This window comes from Sminthopsis crassicaudata, chromosome 5 (assembly GCF_048593235.1).
Source record: "Sminthopsis crassicaudata isolate SCR6 chromosome 5, ASM4859323v1, whole genome shotgun sequence".
NCBI lineage: Eukaryota > Metazoa > Chordata > Mammalia > Dasyuromorphia > Dasyuridae > Sminthopsis > Sminthopsis crassicaudata.
Window position 1 is genome coordinate 63,038,996 of NC_133621.1, and position 14,896 is coordinate 63,053,891.

A 14,896-nucleotide genomic window follows, 5' to 3' on the forward strand; every position below is an offset into this window, starting at 1 on the left:
TAAAATAACAAAAATTATGTGATAAAATAGAGAGCATGCCACATAATCCTCATCCCAATGCTTAATCATATACTTAAGTTCATCTAGCATTTTCAGATTAAAAACTTTTGTTGCTTGATGATATTTTTTCAAAGCTAATTAAATATATAAATTGACTCACCTGTCATTCTTTTTCTTCTTCTGGAATCTGAGTCATTTATGTTACTAAATATGAACATATAAAAGGAAAAATTAATCAAATATGTCTATTTTTATTTGTATGCATTACTTTTCACTCTTAAAAGTTTTTTTGATGTGGCAGGTATTCCAATACATGTTAAATATGTTTAAATACATGTTAAATCCAATATATATATATATATACATATTTATGCAGTTATCTTGCCACAAAAGAAAAATCAGATCAAGAAGAAAGAAAAAGAAAAACTGTGAAAGAAAACAAAATGCAAGCAAATAACAACAGAGAGAATGAGAATGCTATGTTGTGGTCCACACACTCCCATGGTTCTCTCTCTGGGTGTAAATGGCTCTCTTCATCACTGACAAGTGGAACTGGTCTGAGTCATCTCTTTGTTGAAGAGAGCCACATCCATCAGAAGTGAATGTCGTAGAGTCTTCTTGTCACCGTGTATAATGATCTTCTGGTTCTGTTCTTTTCACAGCATCAATTCATATAAATCTCTACAGCCCTCTCTGAAATCTTCCTGCTGGTCGTGTCTTATAGAACAATAGTATGCCATAGCATTCATATACCATAATTTATTTCATAACTTATTCAATCATTCTCCAATTTATGGGCATCCACTCAGTTTCCAGTTTCTTGCCACTACAAACAGAGCTGCCACAAACATTTTTCAACATGTGGGTCCCTTTCCCTTCTTTAAGACCTCTTTGGGATATAAGCCCAGTAGAAACACTGCTAGATCAAAGGGTATGCACAGCTTTATAACTTTTTGAGCATAGTTCCAAATCACTCTCCAAAATGGTTGGATCAGCCCATAGTTCCACCAACAATGCATCAGTGACCCAGTTTTCCCACAGCCCCTCCAACATACATCATTATTTGTTCCTGTCATCTTAGCCAATCTGACAGGTGTGTAGTGGTATCTCAGAGTTGTCTTAATTTGCATTTCTCTGATCAATAGTGATTTTGAACACCTTTTCATGTGACTATAAATAGTTTCAATTTCTTCAAATGAAAATTGTCTATTCATATCCTTTGATCATTTATCAATTGGAGAATGATTTAAACTATTATAAATTTGAGGTCTTTATCAGATCCTGTGAATGTAAAATATGGCTTCCCAGTTTATTGCTTCCCTTCTAATCTTATCTGCATTAGTTTTATTTGTACAAAACTTTTTAACTTAATATAACCAAAATTATCTATTTTGTGATCATAATGATTTCTAGTTCTTCTTTGGTCACAAATTCCTTCTCCTCCACAAATCTGAGAGGTAAACTATCCTATGTTTTTTTAATTTGTTTATAATCTCATTCTTTATGTCTAGATCATGAACCCATTTCAACCTTATCTTGGTATATAGTGTTAGGTGTGTCTATGCCTACTTCCTGCCCTACTAGTTTCCAATTTTCCCAGCAGTTTTTGTCAGAGAGTGAATTCTTATCCTAAAGGCTGGAGCCTTTAGGTTTGTCAAATACTAAATTACTACAGTCACTGACTATTTTGTTCTGTGAATCTAACCTATTCCACTGATCAACGTCTCTATTTCTTAGCCAGTACCAAATGGTTTTGATGATTGCTGCTTTATAATATAGTTTTAGATTTGGTACAGCTAGACCACAGAAATAAATTTTTATTTACTTCCTTATCTTAAGTATAGAATATTTCAAGTATAACCTCTGTCCCAAAGCCCACAGGAATGGAACTCTCTCCTTCCTAGAGGATATGAAGATCCTGACTTGCATAAGGAATGGGATGGAGTTGGTGAGAGGAGAGGATTTTTCTTCTCCACCAGCCCCCCCACCCTTCAGGGACACTTCAAGCAGACCAAGAAATCTTCTGATTTCAAGAGACTGCAGATTCCGAGCTTACTTCAGGATGCTAAAAGAAAAATTTACTTCCTCAAGTCCCTAATTGCTGTTCTTGAGACTTGAGGCAGGGTTTACCATGGGGTGAGATCCAGGACCCTCTGTCTGGACTAAATCAGGTTATCTTGATTCTAATAGGAGAGCTTCTAACTAATTCTAACAATCCAATCTCTGTTTGGTGCATTCATACTTTCTCTGATTCCTATTTTGTAATTATTTGAATAAAAGGGTTTCTCTGTATTCTCTATGTATCTTCATTGTAGAACTGTTATTACGTAGTAAAGGGGTAAAGCTTTGATGTAGGGCTTGGAATTTCCCCTTTCTCCCCTAAATGACAAAGAAATAAAAAATCAGCTCAAACCTAATCATACCCCTTCAATTAACAATATTTAAGGAGGCAGATAAATATACATCTATCCCAGTACTCCCTCTCTCTGAGAGGAGCTAAGTATTGACCCCTGGCAGGAAAGAAAGTCTCTCTTGGAGAAGGTGGGGAGGAAGAGGCTAGAAATTTCTATTCTGCCTCCAAACACATGCTACAACAGGCCATACCACTGGTGGACCCCACATGCTCCTCAACAAAAATTTGTAATTTCATCTTCACAGCTACTCCCTTCCTTAGTGTACATCGTAACACAATCCCTGATCTAGATGAGAACTCAAGATTACTTTCATTCCACAACTTGGCAACAGAGAAAGACTTAAGACTTACATTCCAATAAATGTAATTTATCCTTTTCCTAGTGACTTAGTCATTGCCATGAGAAATCCATTTCTGTGCCCTGTTGTGAAGTTTGTAGACTACTTCTCTCTTTACAAATTTTTTGAGCTTGTCTGCTTCTCGTAATTTTCCTGTCTTCTCCTTGCTATCAAAATGATCGGCTGCCATTTCTACATGCACACCACTAAGAGAACTTCCATTTTCTCAACCTCTTCTTTTGTTGCCTCTAATGTATTACACATTTGGAAAATGCAGAAAGAAAAACAGAATATCAATATATGAAAATTTCGTCTAAAGTAAAAGTAATCATCCCCTGAACTAAGTTTTAGGAACTGGCCTATGATAATTGGTATTGTTTTAACACATGGATTAGGCATCTATTTTGACTGTGTATATGCTTTTTTTTAAACTTTTCCCAATTCCCAACTAAATGAAATGATAAATGAAAAGTTACCACGGCAGTTTACACAATGCAAAGTACTGAAGGGAATAGAAAAAGCTATACTGCCAAGAATATAAGGTTGTATCATAACAACTTTCTAAGATGGATTACCTTACCTCTTCAGTCTCAAAAGGTACATGGTCACCCAGTCTGTAAAGAGTTCTTGCTTTGAAAGGGTTTTTAGTGCCCAGAATTCCTAAAGGAAAAATATATTTTCAGATATTTACAATACTACTACTTTGTTTTCATATCATTTCATATTCCCTTCAAACTGCTAAGATGTTCTCCTATGATACTGAATGCCTCCAACACATTTTCACCTGGATGTCCTCTATCAGCACCACAAACTCAGCATATACAAAGTTTAGGTCATAATCCATTCCCCAAATTACTAGCTTCCATTACTCAATTTCCCTAAGCTCTTTGAAGATAGAAATTTATCTTTTTTTCTTTTTTTTGTATTATTAATGCTTAGCACAATGCCTGGAACATTGTAGGTGCTTAATCAATGTTTCCTAATTGACTGATTGATTCTATGATTCTAATTGAAGTGCTATCAATTCCATAAATTCTTTGCAGATTCTGCTTAGATGAAAGTCATTTATTATCCCTGTAGTGACCTCATCTAGCATTTTGTGCTTTTCTTGCTGCACTTTTACAGCTTCTTATGTACACATCTTATTGCCCCATTATGATTAAATTCAATGAGGGCTGGGCCTGGGGCACAATTTTTTTTGGTTTTATCCTCTGTATCTATCATAGAACTTTGCACATTTAATTGTTAGTGTTCAAGGCTAAGTATTAGAGTGTCCAAGTAATTTGAAAAGGATGTTATTTTGAAATGAATTAAAACAGAAGGGAAGAAAGATATTTTTTTGGCCATATGTCACTCCATTTTAGGATTAAATCTGTGGAAATTCATTTCAATGGCAGGCTCTGATTTAAGAAACACAATACATAAAAATCTCACAAAAAAAACATAAATTGAGATAATATTTACTAAGTGTTGATTATATATGACAGCCATAATACTAAGCACTAGAAAACAGAAAGACAAACATGAAACAGCTTATGTATTCGAGGAGCTTACGTTCTACTAAGGGAAACAACATGTATATCTTTAAGTAAATACAATATAAATACACGATATTGGTGGGGAGGAGTTAAAAAAAAAAAAAAAAAGAGTACTTGAACTCAGAAGCCTGGAAGTAGTATATCCTTTAGAGGAAATTTGTAATTCTAAGAGATAAGGAAGAAAAATATTGTAAATTTTTTCTACTATTTAAAATTCACAAGACTTTTTAACTATCCTTCTATCATGGAAACAGGTAGGAATGAACTGAAAATGACATGATTCTGTAGCAAAGAGTTTTCTGATCCAGATTCATTCCCTAATAAGGCTTTAAAGAAAATCAACATTATTTTTTAAAATACTAATTAAGTGTTTATATATATATATGTGTGTGTGTGTATGTATATATAATCAAAGGTTTATTTACACAAATGCTACTGCTGATAGTAACTCTAAAGATAAATCTTAGGATACAAATTTTATATAATTTCTTAGCTCCCTGAGTCTGAATAAATATTCCAGTGCTTTTGATGGTCCCAGCAACCTGTCCTTAATCTGTCCCTGGATTTGCCTTCCTCCCCAGACTTGGAAATGCCATGCCTTTTTTCAACAACAGTAAGTGATAAAGGGGAGACCCAATTTTTAACCCTTCTTACAGCCATGAGGATACATAGTTTAGGGACTAGTTAGGCATTGGAAAGAAAGAAATTGTTACTACCTCTAGCATTCAGAAATCAGGTCAAGAAAAAATGTCATACCTGCCAGTATTTGGGAATGAATATGGGTAGGGTCATGAGATCCCACTTGTATGACTTCCAACCTTTACCCAGAGGAGACAGAAGAGGCCAATGAGGGAGTTTGTGGCTTAGTTTTTTGTCTCAAGCCCTATGGACTTTAAGGCAAACTAAGCACTGAAATTCAAATATACTTGAGAGAGAAGAAATAAAGGAATTCTCTAGTGAGAACCTGAAAGAAAGATTTTTTTTAATTTTCTAATAGAGAGTATCCCAGAAATTAGATTCATGGTGAGACTTCTAAAGGCTGGGAATGGACTGGGATCAAGAGCAGAATACATAGTACATAATATAAATTCTAGATACATCCAATTAGAACAAGAATAATAATTCACTTGTGGGGTGAAGAATTGGGAAATTTGAAAGAAAGAAGCTAAGATATAATTTTATAATTATATTTTATAACTTTATAATTAAAGTTAAAAATAGAGGGAAGGATGGGTTCTTAGGTGACTGATGTTCCTAAAGAAATGAAAAGCTAGATTTTGGTGTGGCATTATCAACTTAATCAATCCCAACTCTCCCTTTTTCTTCTTTTTATTAATGTCTTTCTAGTAACTGTCCTCTAAAACCTTGAATTCAAATCATGATGGAACTGGTATCTGAGCAAAAAGAAGACATTAATAATAATCAGAAAAGAGAAACTAGTAGGTTTTAAATGTCTGTTTTAACTTTCTTTTACAAGAAAAGACAAGAATTTTCTCACACTTAATTAGGTACTAATTCAATACATGAAAACCAAAGGAAAATAAATTATTTCTAAAATGGAATTATGAAAAGTGAAATGTCACACATTAATACCTGAGGAATGCTGAGATTCTTCAACTGGTCCTGAGTTATTTCACTGAGCTCCCGAAATGTCATTGTAAAATCAGCTTTTGTCTCTTCCATGAGCTGATAAAAGTAATTACATTCCTATAAATCTCTATCCTAATTTATCTTCTGTCCCTAGATCAAGCAATAGTTCAAACAAATCAAAGCAAAACAGAACTTACATGTAGTAGAAATGCAACCAAATAATCATCACCTTCCTTTTCACCAAGGAGACCCAATTTGGCTTTGAAAAGTTCTTTAAATCTGAAGTAGAAATGGCAATAATATTTTTAAAAACTATTCATTTTTCAAGCTTGTCTTCAAGCTATTTAAGAGAATTAAAAACCTGTACTTAGAAATAACATACTTTGTGTGATACAGAGTAGCATATCTCTCAAGAATCTGAGCAGCACTGTGAAAACAAAATAAAGTTTATCATATAATTATTCTTTAAAGAAAACCAACTATTTCAAATTTAAAGCAGTGTCACATAGCAGAAATGTGTCTTTCCTCTTTACTAAACCATAAACTGCTTGATGATAAGAACTGTGTACTCTTTCATTTTTGTATTCTCATTGCTTACCACAATACATTGCACATTCAGTAATAGACACTTTAATTTAACTGATGAAAATCAATTTATTGATATACTAGCATTACATAGCAACCATTCCCAAAATTATTTTGGTTTAGCTATATTGATGATGATTATTCCACGTCTCCCCCTATTAAATAAATTATCTCATTCCCTGTTACAGCTCCGACATTAAATGAAAAACTGTGTTTGGCTTTTAAAAACTTTCATAAGAGAGCCCCTTTTAAACTTTCTAATCTTTTCAAATTTATGAACCTTCAACCTATTTGATGACTCCATGACAATGGCCTCCAAACTGTTCCTTGCAAACAATACTCCATGTCCTGATCATGGGTCTTTACTGGCTGTCACCCATTCCTGGGATGTTCCCCCCTTCCTATCTCGACCTCACAGATTCTTTCATGATAACTAAAATCCATCTTTCTTCATAAAGCTCCCCCCTTTAATGCTACTGATTTTCCTCTGATTATACCTTCTAACTACTATATATAGATATATAGATATATCCTCTACACATTAAGCTTTTTTATATGCTATATATGTCTATCTTATTGGAATGTGAACTCCTTAAGGAAAGGTACTATTTTTGCCTTTCTTTGTACCCTCAGTGCTTGGGATGGTTACTGCTGGCAAATAAGAGACTTGTTCACTGACTGAATGAATCTCTTTGTAAAGACAACAGACTGAAAAATTATTTTTAAAAAGCTTATTTCATCAATTTTGGATAGTGAAATAATAGCTAACTTGTATATATTGGAGCAGCTGGGCAGTACAGTAAACAGAATGCCAGGCCTGGACTCAGGAAGATAAGTTTTCCTGAGTTTAAATCTGTCCTCAGATACTTGGATAAGTCATTTAATCCTGTTGCCTCAGTTTCCTCATCTGTAAAATGAGGTGGAGAACAAAATGACAAACTATTCTAGTATGTTTGCCAAGAAAAGGCATTGTAAGGCATTTAATATCATACAAATCATGTTCCCATGAAATAGTACTTCAAAGAGTAAAGTCAAGGTGTAGCACATCATTAACAGAAAACATGAATGTCAAATTTATTTTTTTATATCCATGTTCTGACAAAAGTAAAAGTCCATTTGGAATTTACTCCTTTTTACATTTGATTAGCTTATATAATAAGAGTATATGTAACAAAGGGGCAGAGATTGTGATTTCATTGTGATTTGTGATTTCATTAGCATAGGTAATTCCCAGGTGAGGAAACTCCCTCAACCAATATAGGTCAATAGCTTTTCTGCAACTCATAGTCTTGAGAGTTATGTAGAGCTCTGAGAAGATAAATAACTTGCTCAGAATGGAGGAGGAGGAAAAGAGGAAAAGGAGAAACAACAGGAGGGGGAAGAGAAGAAGGAGAAAGAAGAAAAAGAAAAAGGGAAGGAAAGAAGGAAGGAAGGAAGAAAGGAAGGAAAGAAGGAAGGAAGGAGGGAGCGAGGGAGGGAGGGAAGGAGGGAGGGAGAGAGAAGAGAAGGAAGAAAAAGAGGAGAAAAAGAAAAATTCAAGTCCTGAAGTAACATTGTTAGAATCACACACAATTTAGCAACCACCAATTTAATTTGAAGGAACAAAAGCTTGAAATACCATATTCCAGAAGGCAAAGCAACATATTATTCACAACTGGTTTGTAGTCACAAAACCCAGCAAAGGATCTACTGGTGAATACTGGAAATACTTCTTGGGGACAAATTTTTATAGAGCACTGATTTCTTCTTCCATCTAATACAGAGCCAAAGAGGTTGGAAGATAAAGCAGATGGTAAAACATTCTTTCTTCTCCATCTCACTGCCCCACAAATTTACCTTTGTGTCCACATTTCTTCAACTTCTCTTTTCCTATTTGTCTCTTAAAGAGAAGGTTGTTATTTAAGTTCCAAGAAATAGCCTCAGAGGGAAGAAAAAATCCTCAAAGATTCAATCCAAATAATGGGAAGCTATGGAGTATTTTCAAATAAATGTAGCTACATTTTTATGTACTTCACAATTTATAATATACAATAATTTACAAATTCTAATTACATCCAAATTAAGAAAAATCTCACAAGAGACCCGCTTTAATAAACAGAATAGATTTTTTAAAGATAAGTTTAAACATTCCTACACATACCACTTATTTACATTATTTCTTTGCTTAGCAAAGTTTGCTTTCTAAGTTTTAACCCTAATCACTTATGCATTCAAGGAGCCAATAACTTTTTACTATATAAAATTTAACAATATTCTGAGGAAATAATAAAATATTTTATGATTTCTACTCCTGCTATATGGAAACAGAACTTCAACACAGAAGTTAAAACTTTTTTTTTGTTTGCCATTATATGTAATTTGTTGCAATGGTATAAAAGTTACCACAATTACAGTTTTCTTTTTAAAAGTTATTAAAAGAAATCTTATGATCTCACATTTTTCCAAACATGTTAATTACAGAAATTCTAATTTTTTAATATGAAGATGTGGTTAAAGATACTCACAGCTGCTTTTGACTAGGATCCAGTAAAAGATTTAAAACCTGTAATAGCTTGTTTAGATTAAACATTCCAACACTGGCCTGGTTTCCTATTTTATACCTTCCTTTATCATCAGATGTATTGGGTACAAAATCTGTTTCAAACAAAACATAATTCTGCATAAGGTCAATACAATAAATATTTGCTATGTAATACATTAATAAAAATCCTTCTGACAATATTTAATTCAGAGAGTAAAAATATAAGAACTACAGTAACTTAAATTCTAATATTTACTTCACAAAGGAAAACATTTTGCTTACAAATTTTCAGATCATCACAACTGCTATTTTCCTGCATTAGATACTAAATAAAAACAGAGACTAAAGACCACCATTTGAAATTTTTTTACACTAGTCTGGGTATTTCCTATATTAATAAAAGCCAAATCAGGGCAGCTAGGTGGCATACAGCACCAGCTTTGAAGTCAGGAGGAGAAGAGTTCAAATGTGACCTCAAATACTTAACATGTCCTAACTGTGTGACCCTGGGCAAGTCACTTAACCCCAATTGCCTCAGAAATAAATAAATAAATGAATGAATGAATGAATGAATAAATAAATAAATAAATAAATACATACATACATAAATAGGTAAGTAAATAAATATATAAATAAATGAATGAATAAATGAATGAATGAAAAAAAATAAAAATAAAAATAAATAAAAGCCAAATCCTGGGCACCTAGGTAGCACAGTGAAAAGAGCACTAGCCCTAGAGTCAGAAGAACTTGAGTTCAAATCTGATCTCAGACTCTTAGTACTTCCTAGCAGTGAGACTTTAGGCAAGTCCCTTAACCCCAACTGCCTTTCCAAGAAAAAAAAAAAAAAGTCAAATCCTCTCCGTGCCTTACTGTTCTGTGTACATATTAAAATCTTTCCATTGTTCTATAGCTTTTCTCTCATTCTTTCAGCATATCTTTTGTGTTTTTTAAACATTTTTTAAAATTTTTGAAAGACAGTGATTTCTGGAAGAAAATGATCCAGAACCCTTCCTTTGGAGTAACTGAAAATGGCAACATGTACAACATTCTACTTTAGCAATCCCCTGTCTCTCAGCTCTGAGAAGAGAGAAATAGTTTATTATGAGTGCTCTGAGAATAGTTTCATACTATTATGAATTTTGGTTCTTTTTAATGACCATTTCACTGAAATCACTGGAATTACTATATATGTATATACATATATATATATATATATATATATATATATATATATATATATATATATGTTCTGGTTCTGTTTATATCTCTCTACATCATTTCATTCAAAAGCATATTTTATACAAACGCTTCTCTGAATTCCTCAGTTGTAATTTCTTCTGTATAACAATATTCCATTACATTCATATACTATTCATTTCAGACATTCACCAATCAATGGGTGCACACTTTGTTTTTAATTCTTTGCTACCAAAGAAGAATGCTTCTATTAATGTTTTGAAATATATTCAAATTTTATTTCTGCGTTTGACTCCCTTTGGTTATATGTCTAATATTGGAATAGTTAAATAAAAGGATATGGACAGTTTAGTCACCTTCCTTGCATGATTCAAAACTGATATAAAGAGAATGATTGTTTCATATTCTACCTCTTTCAACAATGTATCATTGTGCCTGTCTTTCCCCAGTCTTGCCAACATTGATTGTTTTTGTTTTGTTTGTATCATCTTTGCAAATTTACATAGCACAAATCTCTGAGCTGTTTTAATTTGCATTTCTCTTATCATTATTCTGTGGAGAATATTTTCATGTGATTATTTATAAAACAAACCCTTCTTTTGAAATTCATTAATCTATATATTCTTTGACCACTTCTCTACTGGGAAGTGACTCTCAGTGTTATATATTTGTACCAATTCACCAAATATGAGATATCAGACTTTTATCAATATTTGGTGCAAATATTTTTATCCTACTCTATAGTTTCTCTTCTTATTCTATGTTCATTGATTTTGCCTATGCAAAAGCTTTTAATTATATATACTTGAAATCCTTTTGTTATCAAGTCACCAAACAACAAACATGTATTAAGTACTTGACTATGTACCACTCTATGTACTAGACAAACAAAGCCAAAAACAGTCACTTTCTTCAATATCACAATCTAATGGGAAAGGTATACAAACAACTCTGTACAAACATGATATAAGAAGAACAAATTTGAAACAATCTCAACAAGAAGACATTGGAATGGAGGATGTGGGAGGTTGGGAAAGACTTCTTACAGAAGGTAGATATTAATTTAGACCTGAAAGAAGTAAGAATACCCAAAGTAAGGAGACAGAGTGTTGTACACAAGGAATAATGCAGGGGTTAACTTTAAGATAGTGGGAGAAAGCATATGTGTGATGTGAGATGAGAAGGAGGGTAAAAAGAGGTCTCAGGAAATGGCTACAATCTTTTTGAGTGAAATGTGAGGCAACCAAGACTCTGAGAGAGGCGGGAGATGGGGGTTGGGAAGTTTGAGGAGGGGTGAAAAGGCTTGGAAAAGCTGCTGGATAGTGAATTAATTAGAGAAGTGTAAAAGGACTGCTATGCTGCAGAGAGATAAATTTGTAGTGGACCCCATCAACATTGTTTCATGATTTTTCTGCAGCATTTTTCAGCCACATGTAAAAGATGCTAAGGCAGAGATAGGGGGACTAAACCAAGGTTAGGGTTTAGCGGAGCAATGTCAGTGACAGGATAATGGAACAAGGGAATGAAGAGAAAAGGATGACTGGTAAGGGCTCAAGATGGAGAAATGAGGAGAGTACTATATAACAATATGTGATTATACAATATAAAATTGTTACATATTAGTATTATATAGAAACATTCATATATGACCTACAGTAACAAAGTATATACTTCTGTATTTGTAGAGAAGATAAATATATAAATATTATTTATATACAAATATTATTAAGATATAGGATTATAACAATAGGTCTAGATATAAAAGGTACTTCTTTTCATTGTTTTTTAATTTTGTTTCTATATGATGACCATCTATATTTAGGATTCAAATCCATTTTGAACTAATTGTAGAATACAGTGTAAAATAATGCCCTGTACTGAATTTGTGCCAAACTACTTTTAAATATTCTCAGTAGCTTTCATCAAAAAAGAGATCCTTTAATAAGTTTTTGTGCTTAGGCTTATTAAACAGTGGACTATATTGTTTTCAATTTCTTCTGTCACTTAATGTGTTCTATTTACATACTTTTATGTTTTTTTAATAGAACCAAATAGTCTTGGTGATTATTGCTTTGTAATATATTTTGAGGTCTGGCAATGCTATGAATTTCATTCATTTGTACTTTTTCTATTTCCTCTGAGATTCTAAACCTTCAAAATAAATTCCGCTATTATTCCCACTGGGTTTATAAATTATCCCCTTGGTAATCTGATTGCTGCTTAATACTGATTTAAATAAACAATGACACTATGTATGAAAATGTATTCAGTTCTCCTTAAGTTTCCATATCAGATTCCTATATCTGGTTCTTTCAATCATATTCATGTTTCCTATACTTTCAATAGGTTAAATGAATGATTCTTTACTTTCAGTTACTTTTCAGTAACTTTTAAGTTTTTATATTATTTTTTCTCTCTCCTCCTTGTTATGGTTTTACCCTCTTTAGTTACTAAATAAATATATGCAAGTAAGTCAAAAAACTCTAATCTTTTGCAGTTGAAATCCTCAATATGGCCCTCTAGTTCCTTGAGTGTTCTTGAAAATATGAGTAGTAGGAGAAAATAAAAGTAATGAAGTAGAGTGTCAGGGTCAGTGCAAATCAAAAACAATTGTGATGGTTCTCATGATTTCTAATATAAAGCAATGTGACTTATTTTAATTTAACTGGGATGATCACAAGATCACAGATCTTGAACTACAAGGAGATTCAGAAGCTATCAATTCCAAACTACGCACTTTATATTTAAGAAAACTTAGCCCTATAGAAATTTAGTCATCTTAATTTTATAATATATATACAATAAGATTAAGTGACTTGTCCTAGGTCACCCATGTCCTTTACTCCAAAGCCAATGTTTTTATATTATGCCACCATGATACTCTATTCCTGCTATCTCTACTAAATCTCATCTATTACTTAGTCATCAACTTAAGATGATAGCTTTATATTGAAATGAAAGACAGAAAACATACTTGGATTGTAGACCTCCATAAAACCAAAAGGACCATAATCTATCGTAATAGATAACAAACTGAAGTTGTCAGTATTGCAAACACCTAAAATAGGGAGAGAAATTAAAAATAATTATATAATTTTAATTACATAATCTATTATGTAGACAGATATTTAATTATAGAGGAAAAGATGTTTGTGAAAAAATTATTAATTATAGAAATTGAATATTTACATGCAAAATTTTATTGTTGGAATATTATATGATGATCAATTTTGATGCATGTGGCTCTCTTTAACAATGAGATGATTCAGATCAGTTTCAATGGTCTTCTGCTCAAAAAAGCCATCTACACCCAGAGAGAGGACTATGGAAACTAAGTATGGTTCACAACATAGCATTTTCACTCTTTCCATTGTTTGCTTGAATTTTATTTTCTTCTTCATTTTCTTTTCTGGTTTGATTTTTCTTGTACAGCAAGATAATTGTATAAATGTGCATGCATATACTGGATTTAACATATATTTCTATCATCTTTAACATATAGTGGAGTACTTGCCATCTAGGGGAGGAGGGTGGGAGAAGGAGAAGAAAAACTGGAACACAAGGTTTTGCAAGGGCTAATGTTACAGAATTATCTATGCATATATTTTGAAAAATAAAAAGCTTTAATAAAAAAATTTACTGCTGACTAAGTATCATAGTTTAGTTAATTTTAGACAGTTTAAAAGAAAAAAAGTTTTAAAATTAAGGCTAAATCTATTTTTCAATTCCCCCAAGAATGACAAAATCTATCCCAAAGAAAACAGAGACCCATTAAATTTTCTCTTTAGTGTCCACTCTGGCCCCCTGAGACATCACCCCTATTCCTTTGTCTCGTGAAGTCCCACCAATGTGCTTACATATAGTCTACACTTAATAGATATCTACATAATAGAACTGAATTACCTCTTGGTTAAACGGGAACACCATTTAATTTCTAATAAAATAGAGAAAAGGAAGGTAATTGGGAAAAAAGTCTTATGAGGGTCAAATGAAGATATTTCAATATATAGAAGAAAAGAAATGACTTTAATACTGAAGCAATATCACTAAAACACTTTCTATAATTACTGAATAAAATAAAATGTACATCCCAAATGATATAATCAAATTTTAAAACTCCAAACCACCTCAGAGATCATCAGCTTTACTTCTTCATTTTGCAGATGAGAAAATTAAAGCCTGTGGTCACAGAAGAGGGACTAGAACTCAGCATTCCTCTCAGTCCAAAACATTCTCACTAAATCATCATACCCCAAATGACACATACACAAAAACTCTTGGCTGTAAGTTTGTACTTAAAATAGATGAAAGACTGAAATAATAAACCCCAAAGCAATTATTTTATGGGATCTGTTACAGCAAATAGTCTTCAATTATGGTAAGATGCTTTCTTGACTCAGTTTTTTTTTTCTATTACTCTAGTGCTGAAATTAGTTTTTTGGGGGGCAGAGCCAATGAGCTAGAGTAAAGACAGGAATTTGCCAGCTTCTCCCCAAAATTTCTCCAAGTTCCTTTAAATTATGACTCTAAACAAATTTTAGCACATCAGAACATCCAGAAAAATAGAGTAGATCATTTTCCAGCAGAAGGCAACTTAGAAGCTCAGCAGGAAAGTTCTGTGATATGGGGGGAGGGGTGGTCCAGTGTGCAGCCCAGGACCCAGCCTGTGCCTGAGCCAACTTCTGAATACAACAGCAGTACTGATGGCTTC

At 32.8% G+C, this 14,896-nt stretch overlaps 1 protein-coding gene across 1 annotated transcript in view; it reads right to left on the reverse strand.

The window, feature by feature from the left end:
• LOC141542523 (protein adenylyltransferase SelO-like) overlaps positions 1–14,896 on the reverse strand; it is a 59,375-nt gene that overhangs the window by 13,433 nt on the left and 31,046 nt on the right. Inside the window, exons 11-17 of the mRNA XM_074266972.1 lie at positions 13,160–13,243; positions 8,969–9,098; positions 6,262–6,306; positions 6,077–6,158; positions 5,883–5,975; positions 3,332–3,411; positions 161–204 (exon numbers count right to left, since the gene is read on the reverse strand). Coding sequence (XP_074123073.1) covers positions 161–204; positions 3,332–3,411; positions 5,883–5,975; positions 6,077–6,158; positions 6,262–6,306; positions 8,969–9,098; positions 13,160–13,243 — 558 coding nt within the window. The remainder of the gene's footprint in view (positions 1–160; positions 205–3,331; positions 3,412–5,882; positions 5,976–6,076; positions 6,159–6,261; positions 6,307–8,968; positions 9,099–13,159; positions 13,244–14,896) is intronic.